This window comes from the organism of the source record quoted next, unplaced genomic scaffold (genome assembly GCF_019419815.1).
Source record: "Pyrus x bretschneideri cultivar Hongxiangsu unplaced genomic scaffold, Pyrus_bretschneideri_v1 Contig125, whole genome shotgun sequence".
NCBI classification, from domain to species: Eukaryota; Viridiplantae; Streptophyta; class Magnoliopsida; order Rosales; family Rosaceae; genus Pyrus; species Pyrus x bretschneideri.
This window is the reverse complement of record NW_025999419.1, coordinates 238,240-259,832: the sequence shown is the minus strand read 5'-3', so window position 1 is coordinate 259,832 and position 21,593 is coordinate 238,240. Positions and strand designations below refer to the sequence as shown.

At 37.5% G+C, this 21,593-nt stretch overlaps 5 protein-coding genes and 1 non-coding gene across 13 annotated transcripts; 3 read left to right on the top strand and 3 right to left on the bottom strand.

Annotated features, from left to right (window-relative positions):
- Positions 1-2,709: 2,709 nt before the first annotated feature.
- LOC103962499 (plastoglobulin-1, chloroplastic) lies at positions 2,710-5,495 on the top strand. Of its 5 annotated transcripts, none has more exons than XR_007256107.1 (5): positions 2,710-3,326; positions 4,421-4,616; positions 4,713-5,028; positions 5,163-5,223; positions 5,355-5,495. XR_007256107.1 is itself a non-coding variant. In XM_048578583.1 (4 exons), exons 1-3 carry the CDS (start codon positions 2,767-2,769, stop codon positions 5,022-5,024), a joined length of 1,068 nt encoding a protein of 355 aa, XP_048434540.1. In that variant the 5' UTR covers positions 2,710-2,766; the 3' UTR covers positions 5,025-5,028; positions 5,349-5,495. The 5 variants fall into 5 exon arrangements, 3 of the variants coding, with proteins under 3 accessions (XP_048434540.1, XP_048434539.1, XP_009373486.2); XR_007256106.1 differs by having other exon boundaries at positions 5,349-5,495; XM_048578583.1 differs by lacking the exon at positions 5,163-5,223 and having other exon boundaries at positions 5,349-5,495.
- Positions 5,496-6,004: 509 nt separating this feature from the next.
- Positions 6,005-7,144, top strand: LOC103962500 (probable calcium-binding protein CML11). The gene has a single exon (XM_048578584.1). The coding sequence runs from the start codon at positions 6,495-6,497 to the stop codon at positions 6,984-6,986; it is 492 nt and encodes a 163-aa protein (XP_048434541.1). The 5' UTR covers positions 6,005-6,494; the 3' UTR covers positions 6,987-7,144.
- A 2,000-nt stretch (positions 7,145-9,144) lies between these two features.
- LOC103962501 (dolichol-phosphate mannose synthase subunit 2) lies at positions 9,145-14,708 on the bottom strand. 4 transcript variants are annotated; one of them, XM_048578586.1, is made up of 3 exons: positions 14,586-14,708; positions 9,539-9,655; positions 9,145-9,435 (listed from the first exon to the last, which is right to left on the bottom strand). In XM_048578586.1, the coding sequence occupies exons 2-3, from the start codon at positions 9,626-9,628 to the stop codon at positions 9,283-9,285; spliced, it is 243 nt and encodes an 80-aa protein (XP_048434543.1). In that variant the 5' UTR covers positions 9,629-9,655; positions 14,586-14,708; the 3' UTR covers positions 9,145-9,282. The 4 variants fall into 4 exon arrangements, with proteins under 4 accessions (XP_048434543.1, XP_009373488.1, XP_048434542.1 ...); XM_009375213.3 differs by lacking the exon at positions 14,586-14,708 and adding an exon at positions 10,480-10,630; XM_048578585.1 differs by lacking the exon at positions 14,586-14,708 and adding an exon at positions 10,480-10,599 and having other exon boundaries at positions 9,539-9,690.
- Positions 13,042-14,722, bottom strand: LOC103962502 (dolichol-phosphate mannose synthase subunit 2). The gene is made up of 3 exons (XM_009375214.3): positions 14,586-14,722; positions 13,630-13,746; positions 13,042-13,526 (listed from the first exon to the last, which is right to left on the bottom strand). The coding sequence occupies exons 2-3, from the start codon at positions 13,717-13,719 to the stop codon at positions 13,374-13,376; spliced, it is 243 nt and encodes an 80-aa protein (XP_009373489.2). The 5' UTR covers positions 13,720-13,746; positions 14,586-14,722; the 3' UTR covers positions 13,042-13,373.
- Positions 14,723-15,979: 1,257 nt separating this feature from the next.
- On the bottom strand, positions 15,980-18,015 carry LOC103962503. Its single transcript, XM_009375217.3, has 2 exons — positions 17,785-18,015; positions 15,980-16,754 (listed from the first exon to the last, which is right to left on the bottom strand). The coding sequence occupies exons 1-2, from the start codon at positions 17,913-17,915 to the stop codon at positions 16,289-16,291; spliced, it is 597 nt and encodes a 198-aa protein (XP_009373492.2). The 5' UTR covers positions 17,916-18,015; the 3' UTR covers positions 15,980-16,288.
- Positions 18,016-20,291: 2,276 nt separating this feature from the next.
- Positions 20,292-21,236, top strand: LOC103962504. The gene is made up of 3 exons (XR_007256103.1): positions 20,292-20,574; positions 20,661-20,714; positions 20,821-21,236. It is a non-coding gene; the product is annotated as an uncharacterized LOC103962504 (transcript).
- Positions 21,237-21,593: the final 357 nt, after the last annotated feature.

The following is a 21,593-nucleotide window of genomic DNA, read 5'->3' as shown; positions in this document are numbered from 1 at the left end:
AAGAAACCTCGAAATTTTACAAGTGAAATATAACACTGAAGCACAATATAATGCTTTCAAATTCAACCAAGCCAAAATAGAATGTGAAGCCAAAAAGTATATCAACTAGATAAAGGAATTCCAAGCCAATTCATACATAAATGCATGCATATATACATGATACATACATGCTCAAACATTTATAAACATACATGTGTATAAGAATGAAGAAATTAAGAGAGAAATGTTGTTTGGAAGCAAACCAATGACATCAAACCAAAGCAAACTAATTACGCAGTCCAGTGGGCGGCAGCTCCGACGGCCCTTGCAGCCCTCCCCTCAGCAACCATGAATATCTCTCCCTTCACGTAATGATCCATCGCATAATCCACCGTGAGTAGCTTCCCTTGGTAGGAAAGTGCCGAGAGGCAACAAAACATCTTGAAGTCATCGAGCTCGAAGAGGCTTTGCTCGCAGGCATGAACATCTGCTTGTGCGGCAACTCTTTCCTCCCGGGTACCTGCATTTACTAGCATTTGAAGTTTGTCTTAGGACCTCTTGAGCAGTTAAAGAGCGGTTGGGAGCTTCTTTTTTACCATCTGCAAGTGAGAATATTAATCAAACATTCAAAGCCTAGTTCAATTTTGAAACATGCTAGCGGGACATTTTGGCAAACAGATGACAAACATACGGTCACATACATCACATTCAAACAAATATAGACACGCTGAAAAAGTTACGGAATGAGCACCACAAAGTGTCCCTCAAATAAAATTATTTGAAGGATACCTCAACGGAAGGGGAATGCGTGTATATATACCATGTTTGACAGTTTCAAATTCATTATGCAAGGCGAGAGTGAGGGATCTTTGGGAAAAAAAGATAATAATTTTCAGTAAAAAACTATATCTTATAGAGGAGACAACGTAAATAACTAACTTACCCACTATACTTTTGCATCTTCATCCCAGCAATCTTTTGTGTTTTCGCGCACAACCTCAAACCGATCAATAGCAGTTGGTTGCTCTTCAGTTTTGGCAGCCAAATACTGTAGGTTTAGATATTGTTGGCTCAATCCTCATATCACGCGGGCACACACAAACTTACATTTGTATAATATAGGCCGAAGATCTTTGAAGATCTTTTATGCCTCGGGCTGTCAAGCAGGGCCGGCCCAGGCCCAGTAGGGGCAGGACGACCATTTAGGATCCAAAAAAATTCAGGGCATCAAAATTATTAGGATGTTGTATTTATATATGTTTTCATAAGAGTATAAATTTATAAAATTTGATTTGATGACAAAGAAATTTAACTCAAAGTGTTGATTTTGTCATTTGAAAATAATGAAGAGGTTTAGGGTTTAAAACACCACCTGTGCTTATTTACTTTCAATTTTTAGAAATTTCTTTTCATAAGAGTATAAATTTATAAAATTTGGTTAAATGATCAAGAAGTTTAATTAGAAGTAATGGTTTTTATTGTTTAAAATTAACGAGATTTCTTAAGTTCGAAATGCTATATGCGTGTTTATTCTTTTCAATTTTTATGAATATTTGTTTGGTTGTTAATTTATTTTTAGTTACTAGCTAGTAGCAAGTGGGTTGCTATTTTTAAATATTTGTTTGAATTCAAGTCTAATCTTCTACAAAGAGTAATATGTAGACCAAATTTTTAGAACAAATTTGCAAATCATATGACGTGTCATCAAAATGTTTAATTTAGTGCGCATTCATTACTTATACATATTAATTAAAGACTCGAAAATATCATTATTTTTTTAGTCTCATTTTGACAAGGTTAGTAAATAAGAAAAAACACCTCACAATTTATACTAAAACACTTTAAAAGTTCATATGGATAACAAAACTCATCGTCTATCTACATGTAAGTCTGAAGTTTTTTGGTTTCCTTCTCTGGATACAAAATAAATTAGTCTTTCTGTGTTTCTAAATTATTGAGTTTGAACTGCTTGTCTAAGTATAATTTGATCAATGTCTTATGTGTAAAAATAAATAATTTTCTTATATGAATTTAGGGCACATTTTTTAACTTCGCACCGGACCTCAAAATTCTCCAAACCGACCCTGCTATCAAGTCTATTGCAAGGTTAAGTCTTGGTTATTGAAAAGATAAATTTCATTTCATTAGCATGTGAATTTCACATGTCATTAATTTAGTCTTGCATTAGGACAAATGGTTATTAATGGTTGTTACTAGAGACTTCTACATAAAGGACATGTACTCCTTTTTAGTAGCTGCATGGTGGTAATTGAGGTTTGCTATCAATGTCAGTGCCCACTTTTTGTAATAAACACCAATGAAAATGATGTTCTCTAACCAAAATTATAATGAAACAAATTCGTGAGAATAGGAAGATTTAAAGACTTGTTAGAATTCAATCTTGATATTACCCTAATGCCACTTTCTTGGAGGCCAATATGGAAAGATGATTGTCAAACAATGCAGGCACACAATGTTGCTTTTATATAAACGACATAATAAAATACACTACTTCACTTAAACTACGAAAGAAGATTCAAAGATAAGACATCGTGCATAAGAATTAAGGCCCTTAATTAATTGAACTACAAGTCACTTACTTCAAATGACCTAAGATCCTTAATGTAGATAATATCGATTGTTAAAAAAAATAAAAAAAATAAAAAATAAAAAAGGTAGTGGATACAATCCAACAACATTTCTTTGTAAATTTGTAACCTCTAAATAGCAGATGACGACCAAATAGCAAAACAAAAAGCACTGGAAAGAAAAAGAAAGGGAAAAGAAATGGCTCTGAATCTCATCTTCACCTCACACTCCTCCTCCCCTGTCCTCTCCAAAAACCTCCTCAATTCCCCATCCTCATTTCCAACCCCAAAGTTCCAATCTTTCTCTCTCTTCTCCCCAAACCCTAATCCCAAACTCCCCCCCCTCCGCCTACGCGCCTCTCCCTCCGGCGACACCCCCACCGATGACGACCGCCCCACGAAGATTACTGACGAGTGGGGCGAGAAGGCCGACCCTGAGCCGGAGCCCCGGTCCAAACTCTCCGAATCGGACCCTCCGCAGAACGAGGACGAATGGGGAGGCGGAGGAGATGGGGTTGTAGAAGTTGGGAATGGAAATGCGGCCAAAACTGAGGTTGCCATTGAGGAGAAGGTGGATGGTAAGCTCAGTGAGCTCAAGAGGGGTTTGGTGGACACGGTTTATGGGACCGAATTCGGGTTCCGGGCCGGGTCCGAGGTGAGAGCGGAGGCTTTAGAGTTCGTTAGCCAGTTGGAGGCGGCGAATCCCAACCCGGCTCCGACGGAGAATCCGGGCCTTCTTGATGGCAACTGGGTTTTGCTGTAAGTTCAATTTGTGTCTGTATTTATTTATTTATTTATTTATTTATTTTGCTTAGCCAGTGTTATACGATGAGTGCACGCACAAAACTAAAATTACAGAGACAGAGACGGATTTTAATTTTCAAATGACATTTTTGAACTCAATAAACATAATCATCTAGAAATGAGATTTCCATTTGACTCATCTAGAGTTCTGCTATACAAATTCCAAGTCGTTTTAAAAAGATTAGTGAAATAATGTTTAACAAAGAAAAGCATTTCCTATGACACGGTGTAGTTTTGCTTACCACTCCTAGGGGTGGTGGTATTAATGGCCGTTAGATGAGTTTAAATTTCGAGACTTGTGTAGTAGACGTAGACTGATTAAACCACCCTCATCTAACGGAAACCAATGTGGTGGTGGTGCTCACCACCAATTTAGGGCGGGGACCAAAAATATTCTATGTTGTCTAACGCAATAGCATAATTCTTTAAACGTGAGATGAAATGTGCATTTTGGAAAAAGTGGCATGATCATGCTCCAAAGTTCTTTTTATAAATAACTGTCATTGCTCCTCTGAGGCTTTGGGTTTAAGTAATTTTCTCTTGAAGAAGGCTTTTGATTTTTGCCAATCTCTTCCACTAATTGAGCGTTTTAAAATAATGAGATGATGCAACATCTGAAGAGTCCCTTTTATAGTTTGCAAACTGAATTCCAGTTTAACGTTTATCATGTGAGACGTATATATGACATTTGTGTTCAATTCAGTAATTAATTTCTTCTGTATTATGTTAGGTGTTGTGTGGCCATGCATGGTACCCTTTGAACTTCTATTTTTGTTGTTATGGTTGGCTTTAGCAGCCTTGCATAGTGTAACACATGTGGTAACGACCACATGTATCTCAGACGATACGCTACCATTGACGGAAACCTTTCTTTTTCTGATTGCTTTTGACCTGGATGCCTTGAAACAAGTTGACCATTGTCCTTGTGAAATGTTTAATGGTTTCTGTTTCTCTTTTACCCCTCTAGTTATAGAGCAAGTATTTTAGTATACACCAGAGGCTTTCTGTTTCCTTGATCTTGTTTATTTATTTTCATCTCTATAAATCAGGTACACTGCATCCTCTGAGCTGTTGCCACTACTCGCAGCAGGTGGCACACCATTGTTGAAGGTAAACAAAATAACCCAAGCGATCAACAGTAGCAGCCTGACCATTTTGAACTCCACCACGCTGTCCGGCCCTTTTGCTAGCTTCTCGTTCAGTGCATCTGCTAGCTTTGAAGTTAGGAGTCCGTCAAGAATCCAGGTATCACTTGCACTCAAATCAGACTGAATAACATGAAGTTATTACATGGGTAGATGTGCACCAGAACCTTACCAGTTTACTTCTGTACATATTTAGGTGGAATTCAAGGAAGGCAGCTTTCAGCCTCCGGAGATTAAGTCAAGCGTTGATCTCCCTCAAGAAGTGGAAGTCTTTGGGCAGAAAATCAATTTATCGCCCGTCCAGCAAACTCTCAATCCTTTGCAGGATGCTGTTGCAGGTATCTCTAGGACCATTTCTGGTCAGCCACCGCTTAAGGTTCCCGTTCCAGGTGAACAGACCAAGTCTTGGCTTCTTATTACATACCTTGATGAGGATCTTCGGATCTCAAGGGGGGATGGTGGTCTTTTTGTGCTTGCTAGAGAAGGGAGCCCGCTTTTATATCAGTAACGCGGTACGTTCAGTTCGGTTGTGTCATGGATACGAGGTCATATACATATAGTCAAACTCGTACAAGGAAAATGATGGTATATTCATATTGTGTACTTGAGTATTTTTCAGATATGAAAATGTATCCCTATTTTGCAGCTTCCGCTTCCAGTCTGCATTGCTGAGAGGCCAATGATTAAAATGCAGATTAAGGAATAGGGTTGGTTGAATTGTTATGCATCAGTTAGATACATTTCGTCAACATTGTTGTCATTTTTTTTTATCCGAATCTATTTTTTGGGGGTCGTTTGATAACTATTTTATATCTTGTTTTTATCGTGTTAGTTATAGAGGAGAAACGCACTGGAGAGACGAGGGAAACGGAAGAGCGGAGGAATGATGGTGGCAGATATGTAGAACAAATATAGCAGGAAAGACACGTAACATGATAACTTAAAATAAAAACCAATTGAATTTGTTTTCAATTTCCAAGGTTTTGTTTCAGTCGCTCGTCCTCCCTTTATATACTTTTCTTGTGATTCTTAATCATAACATTTAAAAATTAAAACTTAAAAATGAAATGATTATTAAACGAGACATGAAGCCTTCCGTAAGTCTATGAGAACATTCCCCTTGTCCTCTCCCTCCCTCCACCCACTCACAATATCATATTAAAATATAATAATCCCTAAAACTAAGAATTAACCTGTACCCTGCCAAATCCAATTATCCAAACCAACCTCCCACCAAAACCAAACAGAAGTGATTGTCCCTCTCTTCATTTCTGGTGCCTTTAAATTCAATATTCAAATTAGAATTAAGAATATATACAACATGAATATGTATTGAAGGAAGAAAAAAAAAAATGCGGAAATCATTTTTCATCAACGATTGCAGCATATTTTGAAGGAGAACCCCAAAACATGATGACTTACATAAAACATATTTATCGCTATTGTGTTATATTTTGATTTAATAATACAATGTTAATATAAATTTTATTCCACACAACCTTATATTAATGAACAAAAACGTGAAACGTCAAGATGACCGTTAACCCTTCCTCCCAAGTCCCAATCTCAAAGCACACCAACCCAATTCCCAACTTGTTTAAAAAGCGGTTGACAGCAAAGACCGACGTGCGCGGGTGTCGAGTCACACTTTTCGTCACGTAATTTCCGCCTCACTCACCGCATTTTACAAACGCAAAAAGACTTTCTTCATGCATTTCTTTATATTTTGATCATATTATTCTCATCTCTGTGTGTTGTGGATGATCATACATCGGAACCGGATCCGATATTTGGGTCAAAGACTCTGAATCGAGATCAGCAATTGATTCCACCCAAAAAGGAGGAGAAAAGGTCCGACATTCAAGGAGATATTGACCCCAATTACATTCGGATCCGGCTTCTTTCTTTTACGAGCGATATTGTACACTAAATTCATCTCAACTAAGGGGGAGGGAGGTTCGAACTCGAGCATTTGGTCATGAGCAACAAGCAGCCAGTGAAGCTGGACGACGACCAAATCGCGGACCTGCGGGAAATATTCCGGTCGTTTGATCGAAACAACGACGGAAGCCTAACGCAGCTGGAGCTGGGGTCGCTTCTCCGCTCACTGGGGTTGAAGCCGGGGCCGGAGCAGCTCGATGCCTTGATCCAGAAGGCAGACACAAACAGCAATGGCCTCGTGGAGTTTTCCGAGTTCGTAGGGCTGGTAGCGCCGGAGCTTCTCTCGGCCAAGTCTCCTTACACGGAGGACCAGCTGAGGCAGTTGTTTCGGATGTTCGATAGGGACGGCAATGGATTCATCACGGCAGCTGAGCTGGCGCACTCCATGGCGAAACTGGGGCACGCCCTTACGGCGGAGGAGTTGACAGGGATGATCAAGGAGGCGGATACGGATGGCGATGGAAGAATCAATTTCCAGGAGTTTGCTCACGCCATTACTTCCGCTGCTTTCGATAATTCTTGGTCTTAGTCTCTTAGACGTGATCATCATCCTTCATCCATCCATCGATTTTCTTTATTTTCAGGTATATAGTTAATTTGTCTCTTCAGTTTTCGTGTTTTATTATGTTTCGTTTGATTGTTTGCATGCAATGTGATGTGATTTTGGGGTGTTGTGGATCAGAGAGAGTTGCCTCCATTGATATCGGTTGAACTTCTTGCGTTCTTATTGCTTAATAAGGAAAACTAATAAAAATAGTTTGAAAACTTTGAGTTTTAACGAAAATAGCAAAATAAATGGTGAATTGAATAGTACTATGATTGATTTTTTAGTGTAAAAATATAGTTTTTCATTAAAGTGAACAGTACCGAAACTTTTCGTTAAAGTTCCCTTATTCTTATTGTTTAATTATAATTTTGTAATTAGGTTAGGAGTAGCGAGGGAGCAAGCACAATTTTTCATTGGAAATTTTTTAAAATGTCATATCAACTTCTACAATTTTTTTAAATTTGTCATATGAATTAACATTTTAAACGTTCTGTCATACCAAATTTTCTAAATTATTAACTTCTCATCTCAAAATAACTGTGTTAAGTTTTCTTGCACTTGACTTGTGTATAGAGTTATTTAGAAGATTTCAACATCTCTAGGGTTGTGGTGCTCAGCAGCCTTAAACATTTACAGCTCATATAGAAATGTGTAATCCTTGAGTTGTTTTCTTAATAGAAACAAAAACGACGAAAAGATAGAGTTATCAAAGCACTAAATTTCAAAAACCATAACATTATTGAGCCTAAAAGTCCTTCTAGTAAGGTAAGTAAAGCTTTCTGAACGGATTGTGGAAAGTACGCAACTGTAGCTCATAAACGTTATATACGATGTGTGGAACATGAGTATGAGTATTGTACCAAATACATTAGGTGCGGTATGATATTTGTGCTAAAACGGGTTTATTATAAAAAAAAGATGCTTTACTCCTTAACAAATTTATTCTCTTATGTCACATTTTCATTTTGTTATGAAATGAATATTAATACTCGAAAAATACATTTGTCTATTTATTGCCAAACAATTAAGACTAGTCGCTTTCTTTTTTCAATTTGTCATCTATTTTTTACTTAATGATATCTAAATGTTTATAATATTCAGGACTACGATGTGTAAGTCCAATTTACGATTTTCGCAATTCTATTGCAATAAATTAGTCAATTAATTAATTTGCGAAAAAAAAAAGAAGTAATAGTTGTGAGAAATAACAACTAGTTATGTGATCGTTGAGATCCAATTTACGATTTTTGCAACTCTATTGCAATAAATTTGTCAATCAATTAATCTGCTAAAAAAAAAAATAGTTGTGGGAAATAATAAATAGTTGTGTGATCGTTGAGATTTAAAAAATTTATTACAACTTGTTGGTTGCTTTTATCATCCCAAATAAAGACTAAATTTAGGAATTCTCGTATTTGGTAACTCACATCTGTTAAATACGTTGCTCAAGTAGTTTTAAAGGATAATTCAATTTTCATTTACGATTGACTCGCATCTTTGGCTCTTCCTCATAAGTGTAGAACTCCTCGCGTTAAAATTCAATTGCACCCAAGGGATCATTCTCTGAGAAAATAAAAAGTTACTCGTTCTTTCTACCATTATGGCCAAACTAAACATGTTTTTAATTATGGTCATTTTGCTTTTGGCAAGTTACGCACTTCCAACATTGACGCATTTGGATAACTCGCCGGTCATGATCGAGTGCAAAAAACATTTTAGCATAAAGCTTACATTCAGTTAAACGATACCGCATATTGATGTGTTATGCTTATTTTTGTAAAAACTTATATTGCTCGTCTAAATTAAGGCATTTACGGAACCAATGTCGAGTATACGACTACTCGTATGATTGCAATATTCCTTGTAACAGCCATACATGTCTTCTTTGTTGTTTCCAGATCTAAGCTGAGAAAGATGAAAACTTCACTAACTTGCCCAAGAGCAACGGAACATCCAACACCGAAACAATTGAGATCTCACTGCCCGTTACAGCTAGTTTCATGACATAATATGATATATGAAACATTCCGAAATCACTACCCCCTTCAACATACATGAAACATTGTGGGTTACCGATTCCACTGTGATCCAAGACACCAAACGAGGCCTTAATGTAAAACGAGCACTTAAATCACCGATAAAAGGGGATAGAAAAGTGAATTAGATATGATGCAGAAAAACAAAACAAGTAAGGTAATCAGTACCTGATCATTTTAGAAACACTTGGATTCGGCTCCAAAGAAATGAAAAGAAACTAAAAGTGGGGGAAATACTGTCATCAAGCTTTCTTCTTTTTGGATTTTAACATGACATAGCCAATGAAAATGCATAAAAAGCAGAGAAGCACCATGCCAGCAAACACAGGTATTAGTATGGCGTACTCTTGTGGGAGGAAATACCGGTGGATGAAGTGATCGTTGTTCACAAACGGCTGAAACACAAACGACGGTAAATATATCAACAACAGACAACATCAGGTTAATTAAGTGTGGAAAGCAACAAAGCATTTGATTTGAGAAAGAAGTACAACCGACCAGGATTATCACCCAAAATGTGTAATAAGTGAATATCGACAAACTGATGTAGGATAACAGAAATCCAACAGCCTTGTCTGCCAATTCCATTGTGACGATGTTTGTGGCTTCTGTTACCTACAATTCAAATGACGACGAGGATCGGGTTCTTCCTATGAAGTAGAAAAAACTTTTAACAAACAATTACATCGTATTTATATCCGTCAAGGATCAGCACATTCTTGTGAAGTAGAAAACACTTTCAACAAACAATTACGAGTTTGTTTGGAACAACTTTCAAAATGACTGAAAGCACTCTTAGAGAAAATGTTTTTGGGTTCCAAAAGCTTGAAAGTGCTTCCTGCAAAGCACCTACTATGTGCTTCTAGCATGAAGAAATAAATAGGATTCACTTGCCATTTTATTGACAACGGGTTCCAAACCGCTTTCAGCCAATTTAAAAGTACTTCCAAACAAGTCCTACATAATATTTATATCGGTAAAAATTATACAATCTCCATAAGCACTAGTATTTCAGATTAACAAGAGATTAATAATTCCAATTCTAAGAATCCTTGGACCTGATTTTGGTATAACATGACGGGAAGCTTGCTTAAAATTCTAAGAAAAATTAAGGGGAAAAAAAAAGTCTGAGAAGTATATCAATTAACAAAAATGTAAAAAATCATATTAAGAAGACAACCAAGGTTCAATCATTCCTGGGGCATACACTCAATTTTAGAATCATCCAACATTGATTCATGGGATTCTTCAATACTAAATTCCTAAATTATAGATCAATTGAATCCCTAAATTATAGATTAATTGAATCCTCAATCCCTATATTATACATGAATAAAAAAAATACCTTAATTCTTAAATCCCTACATCAGAAGTTCGAAACGGCCCTACAAATTATATTAAATTAGAACAAATGGAAGATGAAGAAGGAAAAACCAAACCTGTAAATGGGGAGAGGGAGGATATGGCTACTGAGTCGGTCCGAAAGTCTGGAAAAATGGACGACGACTACGCCCTCTAGACGCCAGGGAGACTCTTCACACGTGTTGACTAAGAAGCAGGCCCTTACTAGGCTCACCTAGTTTTTCTTTGGGCCCAAAACTTTGGATCTTCTATTCCAAAATCACATAGTAATGTTATTCATACCATGTTTTTATATCATATTTCTATATCACCTTAGGTGGCATCTGATGTGGATAGTCATATTATTTGAAAAATTTGCAAAACCCAATGAAAGGAAGGAGAAAGACTCCTCCTAAGGTGGTATGAACTAAATTTATTAAATAATGAACTAGTTTTTCTTAAGTATTAGTTTATTAAATAATGAACTAAATTTAAAAACCTGATTAATTCAAATGATATGGTTGTCCACATCAAATGCTACTTAAGGTGGTATGAAAATGTGGTACAAAAACATGGTCTGAATAGCATTATTCAAAATCACACGCACCAACATAATTTTTTATTATTATTTTAGTTTAATGCCCTACTTAGTTACAAGCTTGCTCTAGTGAAAACTTGCAAAGTTTTGGTTGGTAGCTACTAACTTCTTTTAAACCAGTGCAAAGTTGTGGGCCGGAACCGAAAACCCAATCCTAAATCCTGATCCCGAAATTGTCAACTGGTATTTTATGTCTCGATCCCGAACCAAAACTTTTTGAATCCCAAAATTTAAGAATACTGAAATGTGTTTTAGTTTCGAGGCTCAATTTGTTTTGGCTTCTTTCAGGGTGGGGGGAATAGGGTTGGGGTCGAGATTAGGGGTTGGGATTTCAGGACGAAAAAACTCAGCTCTAAAATTTGAGATGATGCAACACCATCATTCTAAAAAATTAAATAGTTTTCGTAGAGCTCATATTGTATGAACATCACTAAAATTGATGCACAATAAATAAATATGAGTTCATACCTCACATGAAGCCTCCAAACAATCGACTTCATGTCTTATTTGTCCAGGTGTGTGATTATTTGCACCTTTAGTATAAAGTTATCTCACATTGGACATGAGTGTGAACTCAAAAGAATTTGGATAAAGTACAAAAAACTACCTCAACTATTGGTGTCGCGATACTTTCATACCTCATCTTTTAAAATTGACAATGTCATACTTCATCTTACAAATTTGTGCCAATGTTATACCTTCCGTTAGCTTGGCATGAATTTTTCAGTTAAATGCTGATGTGACTTGATCCGGGGCCCATTTTCTATTAAAATTTTATTAAAAACTAAAAAAAATCATTTAATATTTTTTAAATATTAAAATAATAAAAAAAAGCTATAAAAAAAAATTTAAAAACAAAACAACAACAACACTCGGTTCGTCCCCTTCCCCCTTTCTTTCTCTCTCACTTCTTCCCCCTTCCTGCAACTGCAACCCAGAAAAAAGAAGAGGAAAAAAAAAACCAATTTGTCTTCCCTGCTCCCCACCCCCTCTTCTCCCTACACACACTCTCCGCACCCAACCTCCCCACCTTCACACCCACCCTTTGCACCCAACCTCACACCCACTACCTACAACCCAAAAAATAAATAAATAAATAAATAACCCAGATCCTGTTAAGGTGGAATCGGGAAACCTTCGCCAGGCTGATTCCAAAGGTTGAGAACCTGGGCGCGGAGAAAATGGGGGTGGAGGGAAGAGGGTGGGTGCTTCGGGGGGGGGGGTGAAGATAAATTGGTTTTTTTTTTTTTATTCTTCTTCTTTTTTATGGGTTGTAGGAAGGGGAATGGGGGAGAAGAGAGAGACGGGGTGGGGAAGGGGATGTGAGGGTTTTTTTTTTTTTTGAATTTTGAATTTTAATTTTTTTACTTTTCTTTATTATTTTAATATTTAAAAATTATTAAATGATTTTTTTTTTAGTTTTTAATAATATTTTATTACTTTTTTAATAGAAAATGAGTCTGGATCAAGCCACATCATCATTTAACTGAGAAATAAACAACCAAGCTAACAGAAAGCATAACATTGGCACAAATTCGTAAGATGAGATATGACATTGTCAATTTTAAAAGATGAGGTATAAAAGTGTCGTGACACCAATAATTGAGGTAGTTTTTTATACTTTACCCAAAAAATTTTAAAAAAATACTTGTGGGTCCTAAAGTCGTTTCATATCAAGACATTCAATGCTAAAATATTGTCGCACGCTTGTTCAATAAATTGTGAAGTGTCAATAAAAACAACTCGACAACTAATAAGAATCATTGTGCTTTTTAGTTCTTACCTACAAATCCTAGTCAGTGTTAATTCATTGTTTAGAGCACTTTGTTATGTCAAACGTTAACTTCACGTGGCATTTGGACATATCGGTTAAAGATGCTAGTTAAATGTGAAAAAGTTCAATCTTGTCCATGCCAATCGAATACAAAAAAAGTTCAAATCGAGCCATGTCCTGTGTACCAAACTCTACCATTCAATACTAACAAGTAACAAGGCCCAAAAGTAGCATCAAACAACAAACTCCTCCCGGGAAAGCAAAAATAGCACCAGCTCGGAAGCTATGGAACATTCAACACCGAAACAATTGAGATATAACTGCATTTTCACAGCTAGTTTCATGACATAATATGATATATGAAACATTCCGAAATCACTACCCCCTTCAACATACATGAAACATTGTGGGTTACCGATTCCACTCCGGTCCAAGACACCAAACGAGGCCTTAATGTAAAACGAGCACTTAAATCACCGATAAAGGGGTATAGAAAAGTGAATTAGAAATGATCCAGAAAAACTGAACAAGAAAGGTAATCAGTATCTGATCATTTCAGAAACACTTGGATTCGGCTCCAAAGAAATGAAAAGAAACTAAAAGTGGGGGAAATACTGTCATCAAGCTTTCTTCTTTTTGGATTTTAACATGACATATCCAATGAAAATGCATAAAAAGCAGAGAAGCACCATGCCAGCAAACACAGGTATTAGTATGGCGTACTCTTGTGGGAGGAAATACCGGTGGATGAAGTGATCGTTGTTTACAAACGGCTGAAACACAAATGACGGTAAATATATCAACAACAGACGACATCAGGTTACTTAAGTGTGGGAAGCAATAAAGCATTTGATTTGAGAAAGAAGTACAACTGACCAGGATAATCACCCAAAATGTGTAGTAAGTGAATATCGACAAACTGATGTAGGATAAAAGAAATCCGACGGCCTTGTCCGCCAATTCCATTGTGACAATGTTTGTGGCTTCTGTTACCTACAATTCAAAAGATGATGAGGATCAGGTTCTTCCTATGAAGTAGAAAAAACTTTTAACAAACAATTACATCATATTTATATCCGTCAAGGATCAGGATCAGCACATTCTTGTGCAGTAGAAAACACTTTCAACAAACAATTACGAGTTTGTTTGGAACAACTTTGCTTTTAGAGAAAATGTTTTTGGGTTCCAAAAGCTTAAAGTGCTTCCTGCAAAGCACCTACTATGTGCTTCTAGCATAAAGAAATAAAGTGCCTGTTTAGGATTCACTTGCCATTTTATTGACAACGGGTTCCAAACCGCTTTCAGCCAATTTAAAAGCACTTCCAAACGAGCCCTACATAATATTTATATCCCTAAAAATTATACAATCTCCATAAGCACTAGTATTTCAGATTAACAAGAGATTAATAATTCCAATTCTAAGAATCCTTGGACCTGATTTTGGTATAACATGACAGGAAGCTTGCTTAAAATTCTAAGAAAAATTAAGGGAAAAAAAAAGTCTGAGAAGTACATCAATTAACAAAAAATTAAAAAATCATATTAAGAAGACAACCAAGGTTCAATCATTCCTGCGGGATTCAATCATTCCTGCGGCATACACTCAATTTTAGAATCATCCAACATTGATTCATGGGATTCTTCAATCCTAAATCCCTAAATTATAGATCAATTGAATCCCTAAATTATAGATTAATTGAATCCTAAATCCCTATATTATACATGAATCAAAAAATACCTTAATTCTTAAATCCCTACATCAGAAGTTCGAAACGGCCTTACAAATTAAATTAAATTAGAACAAATGGAAGATGAAGAAGGAAAAACCAAACCTGTAAATGGGGAGAGGGAGGATATGGCTACTGAGTCGGTCTGAAAGTCTGGAAAAATGGACGACAACTACGCCCTCGAGACGCCTGGGAGACTCTTCATACGTATGGACTAAGAGCCAGGCCTTTCCTTAATAGGCTCACCTAGTTTTTCTTTGGGCCCAAAACTTTGGATCTTCTATCCCAAAATCACGCAATTTTTTATTATTATTTTAGTTTAATGCCCTACTTAGTTACAAGTCTGCTTTACTGAAAACTTGCAAAATTTGGGTTGATAGCTACTAACTTCTTTTAAACCAGGGCAAAGTTGTGGGCAGGAACCGAAAACCAATCCTGAATCCTGATCCCAAAATTGTCAACTGGTATTTTATGTCCTGATCCCAAACCAAAACTTTTTGGATCTCAAAATTCAAGAATACCGAAATGTGTTTTAGTTTCAGGGCAGGGGGAATCGGGTTGGGGTCGAGATTCGAGGTCGAGATTTCAGGACGAAAAACTCAACCCTAAAATTTGAGATGATGCAACACCGTTATGAAAAAATTAAATAGTTTTCGTAGAGCTCATATCATATGAACATCACTAAAATTGATGCACAATTAATAAGTATGAGTTCATACCTCACGTGAAGCCTCCAAACAATCGACTTCATGTCTTATTTGTCAAGGTGTGTGATTATTTGCTCCTTTAGTATAAAGTTATCTCACATTAGACCCGAGTGTGAACTCAGAAAATTTTCAAAAAAGAGTTGTGGGACCTAAGTAGTTTCATATCAAGACATCCAATACTAAAATTTTGTGGCACACTTGTTCAATAAATTGTGAAGTGTCAATAAAGCCACTCAACAACTAATAAAAATCGTCGTGTTTTTTGGTTCTTACCTACAAATCGTAGTAAGTGTTGTTATGTCAAACGTTAACTTCGCATGGCATTTGGACATATCAGTTAAAGATGCTCGTTAAATGTGAAAAAGTTCAATTTTGTCCATGCCAATCGGATACAAAAAAAGGTCAAATCGAGCCATGTCTTGTGTACCAAATGTACCCTTTTGGAGTTTGGGATTAGGCTTCAGGATTTCAATCCTAAAGCTTAGAGAATAAACTCTAACAAACTCTACCACTCAATACTAACAAGTAACAAGGCCCAAAAGTAGCATCAAACAACAAACTCCTCCCGGGGTAAGCAAAAATAGCATCACCTCGGAAGCGAAGCAACGCAAATCAACCTCGATAAACTTCACCGGTTATACTGAAATTCGAACTGGTTAGAAATGCAGCTCCAAAGTTAATCTCCAACCAGCCTCCTTCAATCACCGTCGCCCGTCGGGCCAAGTGAAAGAGTGGCGACTGGGGAGGTATTCACTATTTCAGTACACATGAACATGAGAACTTTGCTGACTATGGTCTGAACCAACAATTATGAATTAAAATCTCCTTAATTTAATTACAAAATCATCGCGATCATGTCCTGCGTTACTATAGCTTCCCAAAAATAAACAAAAAGAACAAAGAACAACCAAACACTTGTGCTTGTAGTTTGTTCCAGAAAATGAATAGACAAAAAACTTATCTGAAAGCAGATTTTGAGAAACAACAGTCAGCTCAACTTCAGAGGAACCGTATCACATCCTCAAAACCTATCGCTCCTTAATCCGATCCCAAGATTCTTTGGCTCCTACGAAAACACAAAGGGCAAGTACCTCTGTCCCATCATTTTTGCAGCATCCACTGCATTATATCCTTTCGTATAACTCCCCCAAACCCACCGGTACTGTAGTTTGATCTTAATGGTTGAGGCGCGTTCATGCATAAGTGGCGGTAGTGGGTCACATTCCCAGAAGGTTTTCGTGATCTCATCATCATTGTAATTGGAGGCAACGGTTTAGACCACATATTTGTCATTGTTGAAAACAGATGTCTGTCAGAGTCCTGATTTCTGGTTATCTGAGTGCTTCCAGGAGTTTTGAGCTGGGAGGAGTTTACCTGCTTTGTAATACTCATGCTAGAGTTAGAACCAGTGGGAGGTTTGTCCAGGGGACGCCGAATCTCAGCTTCAGGTTTCATCCGATCGAGCCAGCGCAGGATCCGGTTACCAAGATTTCTACCAACTTCTATGTCTCGTTGCTGAACGTTCTTGTGAACCTTGACAGCTACATCAAACACAGCACGTGTTCGCCTTTGAATGAAAGAAAAACACAATGGCTGTAGCAGTTATAAACTAATAGCAAAAATGATAAACAGTCATTGTTTAACAGACAACTATTGCAATATCATAGTGAGCGAGAAAAGAAACGGGACGGTAGCAACAAATAAACATCACTGACCAAAGCCCTCAAATCCTACAGCTAATTAAACACCTCATTAATCAGGCTCTAATGCTATATATCTACTGGTGAGCAGTGTATTCGTGCTAAATATTCAAATTAACCGTCCAGGATACTAAACGCTTATCAAATCTTTTTGTTTTTTGGGTCGAAAAATGCTGATCATATCCTGCAAGGCCAAACCACATGAAGTTTAAACAACAAAGAATTATCCCACTAAGAAAGGGTCAGCTGTAGGAATCCTAGAATGCCACTGCACTCGGTTTTGCGCCAAGTCTTCCTTTAGCTCCAAGTAGTCCATGTCTTTTCTTAAAGTCTTTTTCCAAGTCTTCCTAGGCCTTCTTCTACCCCTTTTGCCCTAAGTCTCTATCTAATAACTGCATTTTCTAACCGGAGCATCAAAGATGTTAGCAACCTTAAAGTGTTCAATGCAACGAAACTAATGTGGATGGCGGAATGCCCCCATATCCTATTATTCGATTTATAAACTAATTCGGCGTAATCTAGGCAATGCTTCACTAACTTGCCCAACAGCAATGGAACATTCAACAATGAAACAATAGAGAGATAAATCACTGCACATTCACAGCTAATTTCATGACGTAATAAGATCTACGACACATTCCGAAATCATATAACACAATCAAAACAATTCCGAAGCTTAAAACAAACACAAATATGCCTACATTTCGGTGAGAAACTAACGAAATCACATACAACTTTTTTAAATCAAATTTTAAAGAAAATAATACACAAATTACATGGAATACAAGGTTTTCTTATCAGTTCTAATGGTTTGATTAATTCACGCATCAAACTCTAGAGAAATCAAAATATTTCAAATAAAATCCTAAACAAAGAGAGAAAAAGAAAAAGAAATACCTGTGAGCAAATTCACGGATCTTAGGGTGGTTAGGGCCGATGAGGCGGCGCTCAATCTTGAGGGCGAGTCTGTAAGCGCGGCGGAGCCCCAAGAAATAGGCGGTGCCTAATGCGATCTCCCAAAGCACCATTCTTTTGAATGTTTGATCGATTTTTTGTCGCAGTTTCTGAGTTTTTCTCTGGTTTTATTTCTAGGTTTTCGTTTCTCTCAAGTTTTCCCTCTGATTCGCGTCACCGAATAAAGCGTCATCGCGTACGTGGGGATGCTCAATTTCTCATTTGATCTCAACCGTTCGTTTCATCGAATCGGTTTGGTTCGGTTGATGGGCTTTTTTATGCATAAAGCACCAAAACAGTGATTAAAATTTCAGGCCCACATTCAGCCTTCCAACTTCTTATTTCTTGAGGGAGTGATTATATTGACACCCAATGAGAGTCTTAGGCCACCCATGTTATACTCAATTTGAGAGTAAAATTGCATGTACGGGTGGGGAAAAAACCGGCAAACCGCAAAATCAAGTGAAAAGAATTTGGTTCACCCAAACTTGTCAAGCAAGGACTAGAAATCGAACCTAACCAGTTCAAGTTGGTTTGGTTCTCGATTTTTTTTTTTTCTCAAATAACACGTAATCTACTATCCTATGATAGGTATGACAACGAAAGCCTTTAAACTATTTGCTAAACAAAGTGAATGCTTTTCAAGATCACTAACCTAGTGCGTTGATGTACCCATATTGTGGATGCAAATTTCCGTTAGAGAGCTTGGCGAATTATTTAGGCCTTGGGCCTGATAGTTGTGGACTTTAGTATGCAGCTGGCTGGTCTACTCAGCCCATTAGGGTTGAGATGAAGGAATAATTTTGTTTATTTGAAGATCATTTGAGTACACGTGCATGAAATTTAACTTTAATGGTAGAAACTAGATTAAATTGACTAAAAAATCCAATCATCCAATCATTGCCCATTATTATTATTATTATTTTTTAAAAGGATAATTGTTCATCCCTTTCGGGGCCGAGAAGACTTACAGAGACATTTCAACCTTCTCCTAGCCACATGTTTGACTTTCCTACCAATAACAGGTTTCCAACCCAAGACCTCCAGTTTTTAGTTTAAAGAAAGCCTCGCAATCCGCCATTTACCACTAAGTCACAAGCTCGTGGTTCATTGCCCATGATATTCAAGGCTTGATGTGTGGTTGTGTTCAATATAATCACCGAGTTCAAAAAGAATCAAACTTCTGAATCTCCAAATCAAGGAGAGATGTGCTCGTTTAGGTTCTGTTAAGCCTTTTGGACTCAATAACTTTACTCAGTTAGACTCTATAATTTATTTTGACAAATGATAAGCGATTTATTCGAACTCAAGTAAAAATGATGAAACACACTGCTTTAAGGCTGTCTCCAAACTGCCCGGGGGGTGGGGGTGGGAAAAAAATCCCCAAACGAGCCGAGACCCTCCCAAGCTGCAGCGGCATGTGATAGGAGGAAGAAGAGAAGGAGGACCCCCCGGGGGGGGCGCGGGGGGGGGGGGGGGGGGGGGGGGGGGGATGGGGGGGGTGGTGGGAACGCGGCCATTGTTGTCATCCATGATCCATCGGCTATCACACCTTTAAGCTTATGATTGAGTGAGGCGCGCCCAACTACATTCATTTCCAAGTACTGTGTTGTGCGGTTCAGATTTACTGACAGTAGCAATCTAATAGTCATTTTTGAAAAGAAAAAAAAAATCAACGGTTACTTTTAAAATTTAACGGTTCAAATCTAATTTGATCAATTTTAAAGATAATGAAAATGACCCAACGACTTCAACTTGAATCAAAAGTTCAAAAATGATATTATTAGTTCATCCAAATGAGTTCCAACATTGAAACACCAAAAAATTTAAAGGATTAAGCATGTAGGCCATCTAAACAGATAGTTCTCAATATGTCAGAAATAATTATGATATCTATTGGTATCCAACTCAAAAATATCTCAACCACTTCTTTTTTGAAATTTGATTTTTTTTTTTCGACTTAAAAAGTTTGTAAAAATAAAACAAGATAAATTATACAAAAAATATTTCTAAATTGTTAGCAAAAATTAAACAAAATTATAAAATTGGGGTGAGAATTATATGTCTCTTATTCTTAGGAAAAATTTACTTACCTCATACATATAATAAGTATTTAAAAATATGAAGTCATATGTTAGTACTACGATGTAATAGTATTTTTCTTTACTTGTAAGTGAAAAATTTTAAATTTAATTTTCGTCAAAGACGAATTGAGATACATTCTTATACAGAACAAAATTTTATCCATAATTCTCTTTTTATTTTGTTTTTTAAAAAGCGACGAATCGAAAGAAAAAGAAAAAGAAAGTTCTTATTTAAAAATCCCACATCAGAGTATTGGACACACAACAGCTCACTAATAATTTCGCTTTCTCTTCTCTCTCTCTGTCTTTCTCTCTGTCCGTGAGTCTGTGACCATGCAAAGACAGTCACTGGGCGGTTCGCCGTCGAAGCTCCACCAGGCCCACGGCGGACCCAAGGACCAGACTCTCACCGTCGATGACTCCCCCAACCGCATTAAGGATCTTTTAGCCTTTTCCACCACCGCCTCCTCCTCCTCCTCTTCAATCTCTGCAGCCTACGAAGACGACGAGGACCACAAAGCATCGAAGCCTCACCGTCTTTCATCACCGCCGTCCATTGCACCGCACAAATCCATCCACGTCATCCCCGTCCTCACCCTCCTCTGCTTCCTCATCCTCTTCCTCTTCTCCCACGTCCCCTCCCAATCAGGTACACTATTAATTAATCAACGGCTCTTCGCTCATCTCTTCCTCATTTGAATCCCAATCCTGACCGTCCCTTTTCTTCCGTTTCAGATTTGGCTCAGTTCAATGGCTTCACTAAACTGCCTGGATCGGCGAAGCGCGTAGGTACGCAATGTGGATGAAATCATTCTCAATCTCTCAATCCTGACCGTCGGTTTTTCATTTCTTAATTTTGTTTTTTTGCTTTTTTTTTTTTGTTTTTGTTTTGTAGTTTCTGCCGACAGCGAAATCGACGGCATCGGGCGATTTATTGACATCCGGAAGAGCGATGTTTTGGCGATCCGCAGCCTGAGGAATTTGCAGGACACCCAAACCCAAAAACTCGTCCCCAGATCTCGCTCTCACCGAAAAATCGCCGATTTTTAATCCGCATTCCCTGGTACTCTTCTCTACTGTAATCCCCACGCCTCTACTGTTCTCTACTAGCTAGCTCTTCGTCGGTGTTTACCTCGGATGAACTCGCACGCGCGTCACCGTCAGCATCTGTTCGCACGTGCGTCTTGCAGAGCAGAGGCTTTCTTTTTCTTTTATTTCTTTTTTTTTAATTTGTTTTTTTAATTATTTTGGTGTAAAAATATTACATAAGCGCTTGAGTCGCTTAATTAATTTATAGAAAGATTTCGAATAGAGGAATGACGTAATTTTTTTAAATTTTTTTACTTCTGTGAATTACCCAAGTGTGTGTTGTACGGAAGAGAGGCGTAAATTAGATAAAAGGACATAAACGTGCGCCTGGTGGGATACAGCTGGATGTTCGTAGACGACCGTTGCTGCACCTCGGCTTTTGGTTGGTGGACCCCAGCTGGACACTTGTACAAATGTGTTGGGTGGTGGGGGTGAGAATCAGGTGCGTACAGTTTCAGGGACAACAAATAGTTAAATGCGTTTATCCCAGGGTTAATAGATAGATTTACCGTGACATTGGCATAATCTGTAAATGCCGCAACTATTAAACTATTATTTCATGAATAATTCTTGCACGAG

Bases quoted from the DNA above. Each gene is read 5' to 3' on its own strand.
- LOC103962503 (XM_009375217.3), bottom strand. From the start codon at position 17,915: ATGGTGCTTTGGGAGATCGCATTAGGCACCGCCTATTTCTTGGGGCTC. The intron at 16,755-17,784 runs GTATTTCTTTTT...TTTCATTCAAAG, and splicing joins ATCCGTGAATTTGCTCACAG to GCGAACACGTGCTGTGTTTG.
- LOC103962501 (XM_048578586.1), bottom strand. From the start codon at position 9,628: ATGGAATTGGCAGACAAGGCTGTTGGATTTCTGTTATCCTACATCAGT. The intron at 9,436-9,538 runs GTCGGTTGTACT...TTTGTGTTTCAG, and splicing joins CATTTTGGGTGATAATCCTG to CCGTTTGTGAACAACGATCA.
- LOC103962502 (XM_009375214.3), bottom strand. From the start codon at position 13,719: ATGGAATTGGCGGACAAGGCCGTCGGATTTCTTTTATCCTACATCAGT. The intron at 13,527-13,629 runs GTCAGTTGTACT...TTTGTGTTTCAG, and splicing joins CATTTTGGGTGATTATCCTG to CCGTTTGTAAACAACGATCA.
- LOC103962500 (XM_048578584.1), top strand. From the start codon at position 6,495: ATGAGCAACAAGCAGCCAGTGAAGCTGGACGACGACCAAATCGCGGAC.
- LOC103962499 (XM_048578583.1), top strand. From the start codon at position 2,767: ATGGCTCTGAATCTCATCTTCACCTCACACTCCTCCTCCCCTGTCCTC. The intron at 3,327-4,420 runs GTAAGTTCAATT...TCTATAAATCAG, and splicing joins GATGGCAACTGGGTTTTGCT to GTACACTGCATCCTCTGAGC. The intron at 4,617-4,712 runs GTATCACTTGCA...GTACATATTTAG, and splicing joins GGAGTCCGTCAAGAATCCAG to GTGGAATTCAAGGAAGGCAG.